Here is a 20,641-nt window from a genome sequence, read left to right as displayed (position 1 = left end):
CCCAGAATGCTTCTTTGTTGATACCAGTGCTAATGGCCTACCAGGGATATAATGGCCGGGAAGACGCTTACAATAAATAAAAAACATGCAAGGACATTTTGGCGTGAACAGAATCTTAAGGAATGACCCACTCCTCCCTTTGTATCTCAATCATCAGCGGGGCATTGAGAGTCTGGTTGCATTGTGTCGTAGCCAAATATCTCTGCCTTAGTTCCATTCACATGACGGGGCTGTGGGAATCGACGGGAGAAAAGTAAATCCCAAAGAGGACTTTGGGGGAGGTAGGGATTTACATACTATTAGCTGAATCTATGCCTGTAGACATATACATCATATGTTTTGTAGTGAAGTCAGGTAGACAAACAGGTAAACAACAAATATACGTATAGAGTTTGGAATAATTCAACAGGTTACATTTATAAAGAATAATTGGATGCTTAGGATGTAAAAAGGAAAATGGATATTGTCGCATTGGTCCAAAAGATGATGAATGGTCTTTAATCAAAGATAATACACTTAATTTGGACAACATATACGTTATAGATTGACACGAGCTTTCAGGATCTCAGAGGTCTCATTCCATCTGAAGAAGGGATCTCTGAGGTCATGAAAGCTTAATAGAGTCTCAGAAGGTATCAACTTCAAAGACTCCATTATAGTAATCTGAACTTAATATTTTCCTCTTTTAATTTGGTTGAGCATCTATTCTTTTAATGCCTATCCTGCTTATGCTGCTTGTACAATTGCAATTTTGAAAGACACTTCCGTCTCTTTTTCCCCCGACATAACCTACAAGACTAAGTTCAAACAGCATTTGTTAATTGTTGGCAGGAGCTACCCTGACCCATTGCATCAGAATTACCAAAAAAAAAAAACTAAAACGTATTATATCAATGACCTTGGTTTCTACAAATGTTTTTGGAACAGGTGAACATGAAGTTGGATTTATGGCTGCTCCTCCTGACTCGAGTCGCGTTCAGTTTTGCCTCAGAAGATAATGATAATTCAGGTTAAGTATTCTAGATGACAACACAACGTCCAAACCTTGGCTATTCCCAGTAAATCTCTTATAGAAGCAGATTTTTAAAAATATTTTCTGTCTTCATTATCTTGAATGTACAAACCAGTAAAGAGAGTTATAGATAAGGAGGCTATGTTGCTATGTATTGCACCCTGGGAGCCTGTATGGCCACTAAGAAACTAAATAGTTGGGTTATTCATCATATAAAAAAGAGGTAAAAGGCTGACTACCGTTTTGTGACCCATTCTTGTGTTATTTTGTCAAACAGAAGACCACAAGGTCTTGAAAGTGAAAATAGGAAATTCCACGACCCCAGCTGCGTTGGCCGGTACTCTTACCCTACCATGTCACATAACTCACCAGTCATGGATAGAAGGTGCCAGCGTGGGGAGGAGAGCTGTACTCGGCACCCATCGGGTGAAATGGAGTTTTATCTCTAACGGAAAGGAGGAGGAAATCCTGGTGGCCCGGGGACACAAAGTTAAAATTACAGAGGGATACAGATCCCGTGCCAGCCTGCCCCATTACTCCACTTCAGCCAGTGATGCCACTTTAATCCTGAATGATCTGAGGACCAACGACTCTGGGATATACCGATGTCACGTGCAGCACGGAATTGAAGACGACCATGATATGGTAGAGGTGAAAGTCAAAGGTAAGAGCCTTCGTAGATGCAATTTATGTCTCAAGAGTATAAAATCTCTAACGAAGAATATGGTTCATTACTAAAAAAAATAATCCATTCTATTTCAATATCCAATGTATCCAATACCATTCCCTGTATAAACAAATAAGAACAGGAGTCAGACATTTTCGGGTTATATTCTCCTCTCTGCTCCACAGGGGTCGTGTTCCTGTATAGAGAAGGCACCAGCCGTTATACATACAGTTTCTTTAAGGCCCAGGAAGCATGCTCCAGAATTAGGGCCCACATAGCCACTGCAGATCAGTTGCTGGCCGCTTATCACAGCGGGTACGAGCAATGCGACGCCGGCTGGATCGCAGACCAAACAGTGAGGTAGGAAGCTTCTTTTTCTGTCTCTTCTGTGGACTTTATCTCATTTAGACACATCAAAGTATTTAACATAACTCAAAGTTTGGCAATGCTAACTCTGATTCCATTCGTGTTTTTTTTTTGTCTAAGGTGATCTCCCCTATCGCTGTTTCATGACTCAAGTCACCTGTGGTCAAGTGACGATCTCTATCATAGGCCAGCCGAGTGGGTTTTAGCGTTGGTTAAAATGTGCTATGCAAACTCTGTGTCTTCCAGATACCCAATCCAGAGGCCGCGCGAGGGCTGCTATGGAGATATGGATGGCTACCCTGGGGTGAGGAATTATGGAGTTCTGGATCCAGAAGACATGTATGATGTTTACTGTTACATAGAAGAACTGAACGGTAAGAACGTCATCATAACTGTTTATAGAATTCTGGGCGTGTTCCTCAGAGATTACTTAAGAGTCCCATCTCTGGAGTAACTCAACGGGTAGCTGGACGTGGGAAGCGTAAAGGGAGTCCCAGTCAGAACCAGTAATCCGAATCTTATGACACAACATCTGTTATTAACATAGAGTATCCATGCATGTTACATTCAGTATCATACTGTCCTCCATGCTGTGATTTTTTGTTGTTCCTCTTGGTTCTCTTCTCCTCTGTTCTGTTCTTACATACACCACTTCTTCAACTCCTTTCTCCTGTTCTTTTCCATCAGTCCATCTATTATTGTTTATATTGTCTCTGATCCAATAGCGCTCGATACGCCTAAGGTCCCATCTAGCGATTATGGTGTTTCATGTGCTTTACATACCAGAAGGCCCAACTGGACCTGTATTTATGATGAGTCCAAAGTAAAGGTTCTAGTTAGCAATGTTCATATTAAAATGTTAAGTTTTATTGTGGGACATTATCAACTAATGTTTTGCTCAATATTTTTCTTACCCAGGAGAGGTGTTTTTAGGATCTACATTGGAAAAATTTACCCTGGAAGAAGCCAAAGATTACTGCCGAAAGTTGGGCACACGAGTTGCAACAACAGGTCAACTCTATGCCGCTTGGAGCGAGGGACTGGACCACTGCAACCCAGGGTGGCTTTCTGATGGAAGTGTGCGTTACCCCATTGTCACTCCAACGGAGCGGTGTGGGGGGAACTCACCAGGTGTGAAAACGATCTTCCAGTTCCGGAATCAAACCGGGTTCCCAGACTCGCAGACAAAATATGACGTCTATTGCTTCAGAGGTAAAGACTTTCAAGTTCAACTTATCTATTGAGCTCCCAACAGGATAGAGTGTCTAACTTCCTCATTGTTCTGGAACTTCATGGCATGTTTATAGTTACCATTATGTTTATTTGTAAAGCACAAACATGTTGTAGAGCTGTACGATACGTGCCATGAAATGGTCATTTTAAGACAACATCCAACTATACATTAGTCACAAGAACTTGGCCAGTGCATTCCACATGTCTCCTTTAAAACAGTTTACACTCATTTGCAATGAACACATAATACAAATTTATAAAGGCAGCGCAATATATGATGTAGATGAAAGCAAGGAAGATCATGTATGACATAAGACGTACGCTTTGGGAATATCATTGTATTGCGCAATTATCTTTAGTGAGTTTAGAAGGAGCTTGTCTCTGTTGTGGAACTCTTTGGGCTGTCACAAAGTGTGTTGGTGCCTTCCCCAAATACAAGTACAAGCTGTGAACACGTGTTGCAGAAGCATATGGATTTTTAAACTTTTTGTTTTGAGATTGTGTCTCATTTTTCTAGATAATGGCCATCACGGTGCGGTCATGGGGATCAGAGATGTTATTACTCTCAACGAAAACTTTGAAGAGCTGAAGACCTCAGAAGTTAACTCTGAAAACGAAGCACAGGGCGTGGTGGATACTATACCACTGAACACAGCCGAAGCTATCCAAAAGATATTACCAGAAGTGGCAAATACATCTACATCCGTGGACCACGAACTATCTCGCCCAACCAAAGCAAATCTGTTTTCTACATCTAAAAGCACTCAGATGTATGAGGAGAGTTCCATTTCACACCAACATTCCATAGAATCATTAACAGTCAAACCCACCACTGGAATGATTCTACAAAGTTCCACCGGTAAGACAAAATTCACAAGAATCATTATGAACTTGGATCTAGCAAGTCTAATTAAGATGACATTTTACCATAGAAATTGTTGAATGCTCCAATAATAGATGTTCTCAGAAGTATCAGGGGTGGGAGTGTTTACTACCCATATTTTTGCTACATTAATGACACCACAACGTCTTTTTGATACATAGGCATCTTCGGGTGCTTTATTCAATAAGCCACGGTTTACCAATTACCAAATTGTCCTTTTGTAATATACTTGTTTAAGCCAGCGCAGGCAGGGAACCGGCTATCTCCGGTATGAGCTTCTCTGATCTGAGTATTAGTGTCCCACTGATGACATTTCCAGACGAGCAGACAGAAGCATAATTGTTAATAACTTAATTGGGTCAATAATTCCCAGCGTAAAACATAAAGGGAAAATGAAACTATTGAAACTCTAGTCAGCCATATTGATATCGAGTTATATGTAATATTTTGGCAGCGTATGATCATGGACTGATTACGGCATCGATGGACAGACCTGATTCTTCATCTAATGAGGACACTCTAAGTACGTCGGGGGTGCGCGCCGACTTCCCAACGGAGTCAACGGCAGGAGAGTCTACTTCAGTTGTTATTCACACCAATTCAGAGTCTGAAAACGATTACCCTGATGATAACATTACCGCCTTGATTGAAGAAATGGGTTTTGCTCCGTCAGAGCTGTCTAGTCCATCCCCAAATGTCCCAATCCCTCAAGAACTAGATCCTACACAAGTTCACTCCGAGGACAAGGAAATAATCAGCAGAGAGAGTGATGAAGGTCCGTTTCCAAGTGATCCTACAAAGATCTACGTTGACCCAACAACGGTTAACGCTATTTTAAAAAGCCAAGCAGATAACAGAGAGGAAGATAAGACAATAAATCCTACACGTTGGATCTCCATCAGTAATCACACGGCAGAACCAAATGATTTTGAGGCATCCGGACGTGGACAACCAAGTTCAATGAATGACATGGTTCATGGTGACATAGCAAGATTAACAAGCACTCATTCTCAACCCGAGGCGGTTACATCACATCAAGCACAGGTACTAGAAGCTGACGTTGCATCTTCAACAACACCCATTTACCAATCCCTTCCCAGTAACTATAACAGCAAGGGATCCGACTTGGAAGAAGGCAGTGGGGACATCTCTGGGCCAATGTGGTTTAAATTAGCAAAAGAAACGTCTATAAATCACCAAACGACCACAAACCAACATGCAGTAAATACAACAGCAAACTCTCCAAGCAGTTTCACAGATACTACTATATTTCAGAACGTGAATTGGCAAATCAATGAGGAAACTTCAACAGCACACATTCCCAACCTCATGAGTTCCAGTGTCTCTCCTGTCGCATCAACTCCGAAAGACGCTCAGGTAGAAGAGTCTTATGGAAATATGGAAGTTTCTCCAACATCAGAAAGTCACGTAGATCCGAACTCTAGCGAAGACATTTCTGCTTCTCGTATGTACAATCCACCATATACGTACAATCCATTACCTGCTGATAACCCTGATGCTTCTATAAATCATCCTCTTCAAAAACCTTCACAATCGAACAAATCTACGACCACGACCAATCCTCTGCCCATTGTGCCAACAGAGAGGGCAATCCGTGGAACCTCGGCAAACTTTTCAGGTAACCTACATGCCTGCCTCACTGTTCTTGTCCTGTTGGCCATCTACATCTTCCACTAAGTATTCCTTCTTTCCATCTTTTCAATCTATTTCATTACAACGGAGAATATATCCGGAACCTGTCTAGCCAACCATTCTGATCATACACGAGTCTTCATCATTCTTACTTCTATGAAGTATTTTTATGGATGTTTCCATGAACAATAAACTAAATTCATTTTTAGAATTAAAGAGATTGTCTAAGATCTGTCTAAAATCTTTCCTCATCTCGTTCTTCTTTGTGTTCTTTCGTCTGCGTGTCTCTACCTGACTCACTAACATCTTCTTCATTCATTCAATTGTGGACCCACTGACAAATCAACCAATACTTTATCACTAAAGTTAGCGCCATACAGTTTTCTAAAAAGGTCCAAAGGCAGAGGCCTTCAACAGGAATACAAGCAGGGTACATACTGTAGCAGCTTTTTGGGAACAGCAATTGACTTGTAGACACCATAGTAAAATAATAATAATAAAAATAATAATAACAAACCATACATATGTAATCCTCAGCTAGGAGATGGAGTTCCGAGGCTTATTTTAGGTCTAGTGAATTGTGTTGCTTTAGACAAATGCGCAGAATAGCATTGTACCTTGTGTTGTAGATGACTGCTTTCCAAACCCTTGCGAAAACGGTGGGACCTGCATTGAGGAAGAAGACGGTGACTTCCACTGCTTGTGTTTGCCAGGCTATATGGGGAAAGCCTGTGATATAAGTGAGTGTACAGGGAACTAATAGGTTACTTTCCATTATTTGGTATCAAGAACACAGGTGAGACAGGCCACCCCGGGTGAGTTGAAACAAGCATTACGTGGGACACAAGCTACAACACACACCCAGGAACGCTTGGAAAGTAGGTGTACAAGCTAGAAGGAACAAAACAAGATAGACAACCTTGTGGCCAAAGGGATGGGGTCCTACCTGGTCTTTGGACCAGGTAGGAATAATGGGCTTTTTGATGACCCTTCCGTGTGAGGGCCAAGAAAAGAATGTGTTAAGTTACTATGGGCAAACAAAGACCATGCAGAAGAGCACCTGGCCACTGGGACCCCATGAGAAGTTAATTGCGCGGTCATATTTTATTCCAGGAGGACAACCATTATCCAAATAAATTTGCAGAGCCCAGTTGTATAACGTACATCCAGTCTCTGAACTATTTCAGGGCTGATCGCACAAGAAATATTGAAATTCGCCCCCACTCCCCCAAACAAAACTGTCCTACTAAAGCCAAATATTACTCCATAGTTGTAAGCTTTCTTCTGGAACTTCTGGACCTCACGGACATATAAAAATGGTGATAAAAAGACAGCTATGAGAATGCTTTACCAACACCATTACTTCAGATGCACATTTTTATAATGTGTAATAAAAAATATTTATAATGTATTTTAAAAAAAGTTATCCCAGTGCTTCCTCGTGATAGGAAGTGCTCGTAGGAGCGTGTGCACTAGGAAACTGCTTCCCCCAACTGTCTGGGAAACAATAGCATAATAAAATTTAAAAATATGAAGGCAAAATATAGGCAACCTCATATAAAACTGATTTTTCTTTATATCATCAGAGGTAGCGATAGAATTCTGCCACCGTAAACCAGTTACTCTCACGATGTCGCTGTTTCCAATTAGATATGGAAAAGTGTTTGGACGGCTGGGATGCATTCCAGGGTTTTTGCTATAAACACTTCCATACACGGAGGAGCTGGGAGGAAGCAGAGACGCACTGCAGAGAATCGGGGGGTCATCTGGTCAGTATCATGACCCCAGAAGAACAAGATTTTGTAAATGGTATGTTATTTGGAGCCGGTGAATCCCAGTTTTACCAAGGACTGTGGTGGCTGCTGCATGGTACTAACATATTTCTGTCTTGAAAAAGTAAATAGGCTAAATGGATTTCATAACCTCTAACACCCGCTAACCACCTAGGCTTTGTCTAAGACTTTATTGGATTGAGGCGCATTAATACATTAACAATCACAATAAGTTTTTTAAAATATATATATAAAATCAGATTAAAGGGTCAGTTCTGTAAAAACAGCATTATGAGCATTTATGTTTCCAAGAGTTTTACCCATCAAAGATATCTTCTGTCTAAATAAACCACGAATAAGTTTAAACCTCCTTACAAAGTTTTCTAGAACTCACATCAGTCGAATAACCTCCCAGCGACTTGTCATTCCAATTCCAATTCCAAATTTCATGGCCTGAGCGTCATCCAGATCCTGTCTGATGAACATGACGGATTTAGCAGTTCCCTCCCAACGTCCCCAATGCAGCTTGGTTTTTCCGCGTTCAATATGTCTGCAGTGCCGAGAGTGCTGCGTCTGCCAGGAAGCTTAACTATTCTGTTACGTGTTTGATGCGTCTAATGCTTCTTGCTAAATTATATGTACTGATCAGAATGCATTCAATTATCATAGAAGGATACAGATCCTCAATATATATATTAACGAAGACAGACAATGACCTTGTCGGTAGGAACAGCCGACATAAAAATCTCTGGTTTTAGATAAATTAGTTATCTAAAACTAGGGTTTTAGATAAATATCTCCCAGCAGAAGTGGTAGAGGGTAATACAGTGAGGGTATTAAACATGCATGGGATAGGCGTATGGCCCCTGAATCCAAGACGGGACCAACGACTGATTAAGTCTTTACAGCAGGAGAAACAGGGCAGATTAGATGGGCTGAATGGGTCCGATCTGCTGGCCGATTCTATAGCTCTATGTGAAATCTGTTGTTATTTCAATGTGTACCACTAGATGGCACCAGAGATCCAGGGTCAATTTTCATCCCGTCTCAAGAACTTTTCTTCTTAGCCAATCACAGGTGGGCTAGAATCGCACTAGGAAATGAGGCTGTGGAATAATGTTGCTGAATGAACATTTAATAATGGAAACTGTATTAAAAAAAGGTGGCTGTATAATTAGCAGATTGACCTGCTGGAAAGTCTAAAACACCGATTCACCTTTGCTCACAAGATGAGATCCTTAAAGGCTTGTACTTTCCATGGACCCTCAGAATGGACCCCGAGGACCCTAAAGTATGGTTTACTTTTAATACCGATTCTCTCGTTACAATGTTCCTGCAGATAAGTACAGGGAATACCAGTGGACGGGCCTGAACGACAGGACAATCGAAGGTGACTTCCAGTGGTCTGATGGGAACCCTCTGGTAAGACCCAGCATGATGATCTACAGTTACCAGCAGCAAACCCCCAGACACATGCGCCTACTGGCCGGGGGGATATATTCAAAGGAGAATCCAGAGCTGGGGAAGAGTGATCTATAAAGGGGACACAGGTGCAAAAAAAGGACTAAAATGCCTGAAACAAATCCTTGGTGACTGTTGCACCAGAAGTAGATCTGCGAATTAAGTGGTGTATAATTCCCGCATATAAAGTGGAGCAGCTAATATCCAAATGAACCAGGACCAGAATATTGGTAATAAATAAGTAGGGTGTTAGGGAAAGTATCTGTCACGTGCTTCCCGTACAAATAAACGTTTTGCAAAACGTACCAGGGAAACCTAAATATAATTGAAACATTTAAATGGATAGAAGGATTAAAAAAGACAAAGACGGCGGGGTTTAAAGTTGGCTGGTGGAAGATGGGGGGAAAAGTCTACTTTATAGAAAGGTAAGTAGATACCTGGATCAGCCTTTGTAGACAAGCAAAGTAAAGGGATTCAAGGAAGCTTGGAATGTGTATAAATAGCTATTTTAGAGGATTAATAAGAAAAGAAAATTAACAATGGGAAGAATAGAGGATCCGTATCTATCATAACGCCCCTGGAATATTATATTCATGGTATGTTCCTGCTTTATGATGGTATATATAATGTATCCCATTCTGATGATCTCACTTTAGCTCTATGAAAACTGGAACCACCAACAGCCAGACAGCTATTTCCTCTCCGGTGAAAACTGCGTTGTGATGGTTTGGCACGACCGTGGTCTCTGGAGCGATGTTCCTTGTAACTACCACCTAACATACACGTGCAAAATTGGGCTGGGTAAGCAAAATAAAAATGTCTGTGCCAGGTACTGTAGCTGGAATCTTAGTTGCAAACTACACTTTTCAGCATAGGGTCATTAGCGCTCTGTTTGAGCAGAGGCTAAAGCTGATGTGGACGCGCTGATCCAGTTTATGGCTCCATTGATTTTGTTCCAATCAGGGAACCGGAGAACAGGATGTGATTTTCATTGTCCTATTGTTATTGGCCGTTAATACAATGTAACCAGACAAGATACAAATGTTACTGAGAAATAAAATTTTCCACCAATCAAAATTTTTCTTCCTCCTCAAGAATGGCGGGAAATGTTTTATTCTAAACAAAGTCGTTGGGATCGTGGATTAAACACGTCTGGGTAATTTTTCTCCTTAGTGTCATGTGGTCCTCCTCCCGAAGTGGTCAACGCATCCACGTACGGCAGGCCGAAAGCGCTATACCAGATTGGGTCCGTGGTGGGATATCGCTGTAACGATGGCTTCCATCAGCGTAACTCACCCGTCATCAAGTGTCTAGCAGACGGTTTATGGGAAGAACCTCAAGTTGACTGTGTTCCTGGTAAGTAAAAGCCAGTGGCAACTAACTTACCAGTATTTAGAAATGAATGAATGAATGTATGTATGTGTGTTAGAATGAGAGTGTATGTATAAGTGTTTGCGTGCGAGCATGTATGTGTTTTGTGTGCAAGCATGTATGTGTTTGTGTGTTAGCATGTATGCGTTAAATGTGTGTTGAGTATGAGTATGTGTATGTTAGTGTAAGTGTGTGTTAGCATGAGTGTATATATATATATATATATATATATATATATGTGTGTGTGTGTGTCAGTGTGTCGGGGGGGGGCACAGAGCTGATGGGCTTTACTTGCCCCCCAGGCCAGAAGGTGCCAGCCCTCACCTGGAGTCAGATCCCAGATGTTCCCAGTTGTGGCTGTTGACATAAAATGATTCTAAACCCTCGCTGTGTCTGTGTTGTCCGCTTCACCCTCTCTGCTTTGTTTTTTATGCAGCACTTCAGTGAAGTGGTTATCCGAGATGTTTTCCCCACGAAAGGGACTGCCAACCAAACTCAAAGAGATCCTCAAACTTTTTGGCTTCAGCAGGAACCTGAATTATTAAGTGTGACAATGCGTCTCATGTAATGGCATAAGGTGGAGCCTTTTACTTCTCATTACATGACTTGTGTCTCGGATAAGCCCAGAAAATTCGTCAATAGTGGACTTCTCAGGCCGCCCTAGTGTCAAAATATTAAACATGGATACACACAAAGACTGAGAAATCAAGTTAAGTGGTGTGCCAATCCAAATGACTTGGCTAACCACCTGACTTCAAGTAGGGCTACTCAAAACTTTCTAACATACTAGGATAAGCTTTGACAAGCCTGACACAGCCCAAAACAACCCAATTCCTCGATTTATGATACACGGCAACCGAAGCTCTTGGGGTAGAAGTAGCATTACTCTCTCTTTCTTCATATTAATCTCTGCTTTAACTATTTTAGTGGTGGAGTGGCACACCGTTCATGGTTGGAGAATACGAAATCAAACAGCGCCCCCTACATCTTTGTATTGATACAGCAACTGTATTTTTTTATGGTTTCTTTCTACAGTAATTTGTGTAATGAGATAATTAATAAACATTTGTTATTGATTTATTGATTTGTTATTTCCTTGTCTCAACAAATATAAGATATAATAATAAACATAGAAACGTTATATTTTACTATTCAGAGGGGATAGAACTATTCGGAGGTCTGATTGGGGGTGAAGAGAACATGTTCACTAAAATTAAAGCATGAAAACTACATGAGAGGGATCCAGTTCCAGTTCAAAATACTGCCAAAAGTCGTAATTTCCTCGATAACCAAAATATTTTTTGGTTATCTCTCTCAATTCTCTCAAACATGTCCAAGCAACTGGACTTCCAAACATTTACACACATTCATTTGAATTGCAAAAACATTTTATTTGGCAGTCCCTCTCTGGGTTCCAAATAGGTATATGTGTATAGAATCAGCAGCAAATGATTTATAAAGTAAATGCCTCACTCAGCTACAGAAATAGGATACATTGTTTTTGTATTGCCCTGCCCATAAAATAAAAGCCTCCATTTTTGGCCATTTATATAAGGATTTTTTATTTGGTCGCTTTTCAGTGCATCGCTCTGGCACAAGAAGGGTTAACATATAGTGTGTCGAAAATATATGCGTTAATTATTATTTTCATTCTTTTATGACAACAGTGACACACTGTGGCCACATGCGGGTAGTGCAGGCAATCCAAGTGTAGTTCGCTCCAAGTATTGACCTCTCCAAGTGCCGATAAGTTTGTTCCCATCTGTTTCAGGATTACGTCCGTCACTTCCACCTTTTTCTCAGGCTTCAGACTAACAATGATTTCCATTGGCATAATATGGAGCGTTTACTGGCTCCACCAGATCTATTGCATGTGTATTGGTGGTCAAGCCTGACCAATCACAGATGCAAGTCTAGGTCCACACATGTCCTATTTCTTTACTTGTCCCTTTGTTTGGACACAACCCCAGCTGGCCAGGTGGCCCCACCAATGTCCCCAGAAGCTGCCACCTTCTCCCATGACATCAGCAGAGCACAAGGGCAAATCTGCCTCAATCCTCCCCTAACGTACTGCAGCGGACAGCAAGTGGGGCATGCGCAGCACGGAGTTCACCATGAACATTTTTTTGTTTCAAGAATCAGGTTAATTGAATAACCGTTCAAACAGAGACCTCTATTCGGTGGGGACAGCCAAAGTGGGAAAGTGAAGCCCACCCTATCAATAATTACACCTATAACAAACCTAAAAACAATATTCCAGGCATCCCATTATAACTTGGGCTACTCCTTGTGTGGCCTCGGCACTCCGGCCCCGTATGGAAATGCTTCATCTGCCACTGTAGTAGGAAATTTATGGAGACAAGCGGTGGAAAAACAGTGTTTAACCCTTTCCTCTCTCCCAACTTGGACGCAGAGCTGTCAACCTTAACACAAAGCAGGCCTCAAACACACGGGTTTAAATACAAGGAATCATCTGAAACATTAAATAGATCAGAATCCATTATTAGGATAAAAAAATATTTCACAGAAAGTGTTATGATTAGAGATGAAAATAATAGTATTATTGTTAGTTTTTTTGAATCCTTAAACAGCTACTGAATGAGTCAAATGCTTCTTACCGGGCTTCATATTCTACGTTCTATCAGCAGCAAGCGATTAATAATATCGTAATGAAGCGTTCAGACAAGTAATAGTTCAATCCATCACACAACACATTCCGTATTGAGCAGTAATCCACGCTTGACATAGTCCAGCGGTTATTACCTATTATGTGTCTGGAGCGCGGGCAGAGATTTCATTCTTACTATCAAGCGATTTGGTTTGAAAAAAAAGGAGCAAATGTTACTTTACTGACATGCTGGTAGATAAGCGGAACAGCCTTTCAGTGGTAAAGGCATATACACCGTGGGAATGTATTCATAACTTCGTATAACGTTAACCTTGCATTCTCCCATAGTCCCCGAGAACCATGTATATTAAAAGTACCCAGAAACCGCTCTGTATCCGTCCCTGAGTGTTGCGTAAATTACTGAGATATACTGTGGTGTTGGAGGTGGGTGAGGGCTGATCGCTCCCCGGTAATGTAGACAGACAGTTCTCGATAACCTCTTACATCGGTGTGTGGCAATACACTCCATACAAACGCTGATCCCGATTAGGAAAGCCAAAACTCCTCACCCCAGGGTCCGGCAGGCCACCGCAGCGCGAGCGGGGCTCGGTAATAGGAAAACGAACGCTCCCGTCCAGGAGCCAGCCTCCATCGCAGTGATCCAGACCAGAGAACCTCCATGCAGCATAGAGATGTCCAACCTTTGCCATTTCTGCTTTGTGGGCCAGGCAGGCTTCGGCCGCTTCTTTGTAGGTCAAGGGACCATGTATGAATAATACACGCCCTGAGAGTAATAAAAGAGGGTGGTAGGTAAATGATTCTTATCTACCGTCTAACTTCATTAGAATAAACGGACTATAAATAATAGACCGACCCAAGCTTCGTACCTTTAATAGCAGAAGTGAAGCAGAAAGCATCAAATCTGTCTTTCATCTTGTCTTTGGGTCCATAGCTGCGGATTCCAGGAGGAAGGATACCCCCGCAGGGCTCCCGTGGCACAATAATGGGGTACTGAACAGTCCCGTCCAGGAGCCACCCGGCATTACACCAGTCCAGGCCGTCCGTCCACGCTGAAACATTGAGCAGATACAGTTTCACAAACCTGTTTGAGCAGAATTTATTCACAAAAATATACACAGCTCCGTGGAAATGGATATTTTTGTTTAAAAGAAACTAATTTTACCTCCAGGAAGCTGAAATCTGTAGCAAATTTAGCCTAACAAGCATTATACAATAAACTTTTGTTTAAAGCCATCTTCTCCTCCTCCCCACCCTTTAGAAAGGACACAATAAAGTGAATGCACGCTCACCTTGGTAGAGCTGAGAAGACGTGGCCAGCCTGCCATCTTGTTCATCGCAGGCTCGACGGGCTTCTACGTAGTTAAATTTATAACGACCTCCGCTGGACTGATATGGAAAAACCACTCCTATAAGAGATGGAGAAGAAAGGCAGAGAAAGCTTACGGAGCAGCAATAGTATGTGAACCATCCCGACAGCATATTAATATATTAGCCACATGTATCTCGTATTATGACGCACACAAGGCATTTGCATTAGTTTTGGACGGAGGACCTCACGGTACCAACACCTACCATCTGCCAGTCTTATCTACCTAGAAAGCGGTTGATAGAGGGGAGCACCTTTAATACCGGTTATCTGTAGCATTCTATCCATGAACATTCCATTGAATTAATAGAGCTCCTGCACATTCCGTACAGCTGTTTGTATAGGCGAGAGTGAAATTCACAATTGACAATACACAGACTTGACTATAACACATGTTAAGACAACGAGAAGAGAGCCCTGGTTGCGTGGGCTTACAATCTATTGGGAGGAACTGTTACAGAAGTCCAAATTTCCATGTTGCTGAGGAACGTACCTTCGAGCTGTAACTCTAAAGTCAGCTGTTGGTCCTCCAGACCGTTCACCAGCTCACATCTGTACCTTCCCTCATCCTCTAATGTTACATTGGTGATGACCAGAGAGGCATCCAGTCTGTGACCGCGTCTCAGGCGAGCCCGTCCTCTAAGCTCAGCGTAATTCTTGTGCTGCTGTCCGTTGGAGATGATGATAAGCTTTTCCAGGGGGTCTGCTGGGCTCATTTTGCTCCATTTAACTTTGTAGCTCCGGGGTCGACTTCTTAGGATACATGGTAGCGTCACATTGGCGCCTCTTTTGCTTATTATCACACTGTGAATGGGATCTAGCAGATAATTTGCCCCCGGGGAGTGATCTGAAGAGACATGGAGTGTTAGATCATGAGGTTAGAGGAGATTTAATCTTTGTAAATCCTAAACAGAATTGCAGCTCAGTAGATAGCAATGCCAGTATTTATTAAATGATCAAATCCCAGACCTTGATTCCGGTTGCTGTCGCGGTAGACAGTGGACTCCACATGGCCCAACGAAATACAGAGAAGGAGCAGAAAACGGAGGCTTCCCATCCTCGAAGAACACTCTGAAAAACACCAAAGGGAGATGCATCATCGGCAAATTAAATGAGTAAAGAAATCACATTCCCTACCAAAGAAAATGACGTGTACACCTGCTCTCGTGTCACCCATCACAAAGATTGTTATGCAGTTCATGTACTCACAGCTGGTCCCAAACAACTTCTTTCTTATGGGACCCTCTCCACTAGAATTATTAGACGGTAATGATGCTCTGAGAAGGTTTGCAATAATTAGTTCTACTTTATTCAAACATTTTTATTGTTACAGCAAAATGATATTGTCCTTATCTCCTCCTCCTTCTTCTGGAGAGTTCTATAGGTTAACGATGGAGCCCAAGCTTCGTATAAGAAGCACCATCTGTGCTTGGCTTGAAGGATAGGTCTCACCTTAGAAGAATTGTCCACTGCCCGCCCGTGTCTTCTCAGTCATGATGTCTTACGAGCCATTTGGGTCTTCATGGAGTCTTCGCGCTGGATTTCCCATCATATAAAAGTCTTAGAATTGACCGGCACAGCGAAGCATCGGTCTGGCCGGACTCCGAAGGTGACACCACCACTCGCAGTGCCCAGGACAGAGAGGGGATCTGTTCCGGCTGGCCTTGTGTTGAGGAGTCAGTAAACAGTTTGCGTGCCTGTTTGTTCACTTCCCTTGTGAACTCACGGAAATGGCAGGATTCACAATCTGCTATTGTCTTCCCTCAGGACTGCTTGTCAATGCCAGGCCTGTCTCTCTCGATGATGCAGAGTCTCCGAATTTGGGGAAAATGTCAACATGTGGATGTCGATTCTGGATGCCCTTTATCTGCTTAATCCAACTTTCCCTCCCATGTAATAAAAAAGACTTTGTGTTCTGTGTAACCTTTGTATAACCCCCCAAAATGTAATCTTACTTTAGAAATAGCACATCTGCATAAAGCACCCGCATTGCTTCCAATATGGGTAGAATACGGCTTTGTCCCTAGGAGAAGCTTTACACTTTAGAGGTTAGATTCCTGTTTGAATGCCCATTCTCAAACTGGAATTTTGCTCGTGTAACACTTTGCTTTTTTGTAACAATACTACGGAATACGCCGGCACTCCATTAACAGAGCGCTGTACAACTTCTCCACGTCTAGCACAGGTCCCGATTCTGTGTGTGTCTCAGCAATAAATATAGTAAATCTACATGGGCTTCTGAATTATTTCCCCAGGGCAGGAGGACAGAGAATTAGAAGCATAAATCTTAGGGCATCAGAGTTACCATCTCCACCAACACAGATACTCCATGTACAAGACTTGCAAGCAGAGAATTTAAGCCAATAGATATATATATATTTTGTGACTTTGTACTTTGTACTCAGCATTCAGGGGTTAATGGAACGCAGCAGAACAAGGAACACGTTTGTATGAATTCCTTGCAGTTTCCTTGTCAGCCACTAGATGGCAATCTATTTTTGTTTTATTTTTTACGTAAAAATGAAAGGTTCCGTCCACACGGCAGAGCTTATTGCAACATTGCGGACTGTACTTGCGACATTAATCACAGCCTGACAATAATCAAAATATTTTAAATTGCTTTTTGTTTTCTTGCTGAGGGCAAGCAGTTGTATTTGCCCTAGAGGGACATTAGTCCCTAAAAACGTCACGCCTTGGCGTATTAACGGAACAGTGGCACTACCTCCTCCCCGGTCTATAAATCCTTAAAGGGATGGAGACCGGGTCCATGCGGGTAGGTGGTAAGATTTTAGGGGCAGAGAATTTCCATCTTTGTGCCACGCGCCCGGCAGTGCGATCGTCTAATTCACATTTATGATCTTTGACTGCTTGGTATTTTGAATTTGACAGATGAGGTCTCAGAATTCTCGTGCTTTGTAAATTGCAAATATTTGAAGGTAGCACCCGTCACGTGAGCTAAAGTCTAGCTTATTGTAGCTCAAATGTCTTCTCCAATTACAAAGAACATTTTAACTCACTGGCACCCTGAAAATTCCATACTGATTGATGATTTTGGCCCATTCCACGTACCCATCATTATTCCTGTAATATCCAGCTTTTATCATCTCGGGGGATTGCCAGGATAAAGCTACATCTTCACCGGCCGCCAATCCCAACAACCAAAGGGACAGACGTGTCGTACCCCGGCCTAACCGTGAAAGGTGAAAGCACACAATGGCCGACCAGACATAACGTGGTTTTCAGGTCCCTTTAAATCTTAGGATTTGCAGCACTGTACAATATGTAGGAATCTGTCTCGATTAAATTACTACATGTACATACAGCAAGGCGGGATATATGATCAAATTTGTTTTTAAAAAAGTCATAAAAAACCGCTCCTTGGCTGTAACAAAGTCATAGAAAAGTGAAACGCGCTTCGTACCCAACACGAGGGCACTTATTCACGTTCGAATCCCAGAACTCATCTCTACGTTCAGTATCAGGACACAGATATCTGGCGCCCGAGCTCTGCCCCTTTGTCTGGTTTTCTCGTCTTCCCGTCGACGCGATTTTATCGCACATTCCTCCCGGTTTGTAGCGTTTCTGGCATTCTAAAGACAGCACTGGTAACACTGGTAACAGTTCATTGAAAGTTGAGCGGTTCCATCACAGTGCTGGGCTGATAGACCTGTATCCTGTATGCATCTCTTGCCGGTTAACCCTTTAACCGATAGACACATTTTATTTTATTCAGATTGTAGGTTTGCCCAGACTTGATTCTCCCTCATGTCTGTAGTGCACGTCAGATGCTAATCTAGAAGCTGAAGCACATAGATGCCTTTGTGAAACACCTTGTCTGGCATCATTGACACGATATTAAAGCTGATGTTTTGGTTTTTCGAGTTCAGTATCAGGCATCAGACCGTGTTTTCGTTCGTTGCACGTTCCTGCTTCCCGTGTCAGACTCTAGAACACTGCGAGCTCCAGACATTCTCAAACTGTTCTTCTGAATTATACGCTAAGGCCAGAGTGATGCTCCACCAACCTACGACCAACAAGGTTATTCTGTTCACGTGTTGAGTTGTGTTGAGGTTGAAATTGATTGATTGTACATTTTTTTTCTTGCAGAATGAGCTTTTTTGTTAAAGAAATAAATACATCATTTTTGCTTGAACACAGCTGTAGCGACCATCCATTTGATTAAGTGCCATTCAATGTGCGAAACGCGTTGCGTCTCTCCTGATGTTATCTTTGGCACCTTACAGCACATTAAAGCGCTTTACTGTTCTTATCCATCGCAAAGTCGCTATTTTTTCGCCATTTTTTCTCGAGCCATGTATAAGATTTCAAAAACCACTACAGAAAGAGGTCCTTGCTACATGGCGTCTATGATATTGCTACAGCGATGGCTTTACAGTATTTTTCTTTCACCGCCCCAACAGACAAATCCCATTCCGCTGGGGCCTTGGAATGACAGATCTTTATTTCTATTTAATTAGCTTTTTCCTGGATTCCTTACATAACTTGAAAGCATAATTACACCGGCTCTAAGTATGATTGAAGTCCAGGGCTATGGGTCCTAATGAAAGCGATCAACACGATCTAAGAATGTTTATTCTTCAGCTTTCGTGATGGTAGCCCCATACCAAACAGTTAATCAGTAGTGAAACTGAAGCTTCCATGCCCTGGGCTCCTCTCTACAAACTATGGGCCCTGGCATTTGGAAGGGGCTCTGTTTTTGGGGAGGTGGATATAGGGGGTACGTTGAGACTACTTTTCCCCCCTGGTACAGAGTGCCACGAAAGACTGTGGGGATCTGGATTTTGGGAGAGGTTTTACGTGTGGTGTGCCGCTCTCCATCGGGTGTCACTTACAGGACAGAGACCTCTATGGCCAGTATTTGCACCAGGATCTGATATCCAGATGGTTTCAGACAGAAGTCATGGAATAGCCCGTTTTTACCATCTTCCCCACAGACTACAATAGCCACCCCCTACTGGGCCGAGATGGGCCGAGTGCAAATACTGAGCAGGAGACCCTTAAACTATGCAGATCCAGCTCCTTCGAACCACATGCTAATTCCTAGCAGTCTGGAAAATGAATGGCAGATCAGCCCCATTTGGGCCATTTATTTCTCCTGCTGTAAGGACTCAAACCTCAATCAGTCGTTAGTCTCAACCTAGCTTCGGAGCCGTATGTCCATCCCATGCACGTTTACATTCCCTCACTGTATTACCCCCTACCACATCTGCTAAAAGGCCGTTCTACTTATCCACCAGCCTTTCAGTCTAGTAAGATGAAGCATGGACGTTTCTGTTACCAATTTATAGAAGCATCCTCTGACACAGAAAGAAGTAGGGTGATAGAACCGTACACGTTCCTCCTCTAGAACACCAGATCCCTCCTCCTCTATGAGGATAGGTGTGGAGTGGTGGAGGGCGAACCCAAACTGGATCTAAAATGGGGCGCCTCGGCCTCTGATCCGCCTGGGCCGATCAGACTTTTTCACACTCTACGGATACGGAACTCGGTTCTTCATCAACCCGATGTACAGGCTTCGCTCTAAAACCTTCAAGCTGGACATCCCTATCCTACCGTCCTCATCTTTACCAGCCCCTCGTTCTTAAGCAAGCATAAACGATTCTTTTTTTATCAATGTCTGGGGGCAAAACTCTTCATACTGTACAAAGAAATGTGCCCCCATCCTCGGAACATCTGCGGAATGCCTGTGTTTGTCTTCATAAGACTCCGCGCTGCGCCTGCAGATGGTGGTAGAAGTGGGATACGTGATGGTGCTGAACTTTTGACTGTCCGTGTTGATCATAAATCACTGAAGATACTTGTGCGTGACTCCCAGCTGAGGGCTTTCATCAGGAGGTTTCCGACGCCGCTCTCCTATTGGCTGCAGCTATTGAATTGACAATGGGTGTTGGTTCAGTATAGATGGTGGTTTGCAAATGTTTTTTTATCTGAAAAGTATTTAACAGGAGACATTGTTGACATTCCACAAAGTAATATGGTTTAAGTTTCTTGGTTCACATGTTTTTTATGCATGTTTTTTTTTTTCTAGGTTATTCCGTTGAGCTGCTACCTATCCTGCCAGATGCTATTAAATCAGCTTAATATGTTGTATATGTGGCAAATTCAAGTTACAGGAATTCCTTATCTGATGGGAGGAGATAATAAATTTACTACATCACACGGCGACGTGATCACGCTGGCAGATTTATCTGCAAATTACGAATTTTT

At 42.4% G+C, this 20,641-nt stretch overlaps 2 protein-coding genes across 2 annotated transcripts; one reads left to right on the top strand and one right to left on the bottom strand.

Moving 5' to 3' along the window:
* The first annotated feature begins 933 nt into the window (after nt 1–933).
* Nucleotides 934–11,494, top strand: BCAN (brevican). Its single transcript, XM_053474436.1, has 13 exons — nt 934–1,009; nt 1,290–1,676; nt 1,865–2,039; nt 2,292–2,419; nt 2,964–3,257; nt 3,796–4,137; nt 4,616–5,800; nt 6,444–6,554; nt 7,465–7,623; nt 8,926–9,008; nt 9,704–9,848; nt 10,221–10,403; nt 10,855–11,494. The coding sequence occupies exons 1-13, from the start codon at nt 934–936 to the stop codon at nt 10,863–10,865; spliced, it is 3,279 nt and encodes a 1,092-aa protein (XP_053330411.1). The 3' UTR covers nt 10,866–11,494.
* A 2,032-nt stretch (nt 11,495–13,526) lies between these two features.
* Nucleotides 13,527–15,996, bottom strand: HAPLN2 (hyaluronan and proteoglycan link protein 2). The gene is made up of 6 exons (XM_053475529.1): nt 15,866–15,996; nt 15,383–15,484; nt 14,907–15,260; nt 14,337–14,453; nt 13,914–14,096; nt 13,527–13,810 (listed from the first exon to the last, which is right to left on the bottom strand). Exons 2-6 carry the CDS (start codon nt 15,468–15,470, stop codon nt 13,527–13,529), a joined length of 1,026 nt encoding a protein of 341 aa, XP_053331504.1. The 5' UTR covers nt 15,471–15,484; nt 15,866–15,996.
* Between the last annotated feature and the right edge of the window lie 4,645 nt (nt 15,997–20,641).

Source organism: Spea bombifrons, chromosome 9 (assembly GCF_027358695.1).
Source record: "Spea bombifrons isolate aSpeBom1 chromosome 9, aSpeBom1.2.pri, whole genome shotgun sequence".
Taxonomy (NCBI): Eukaryota; Metazoa; Chordata; class Amphibia; order Anura; family Pelobatidae; genus Spea; species Spea bombifrons.
Note: the sequence above shows the minus strand (reverse complement) of the source record. Positions and strands in the feature narration are given on the sequence as shown.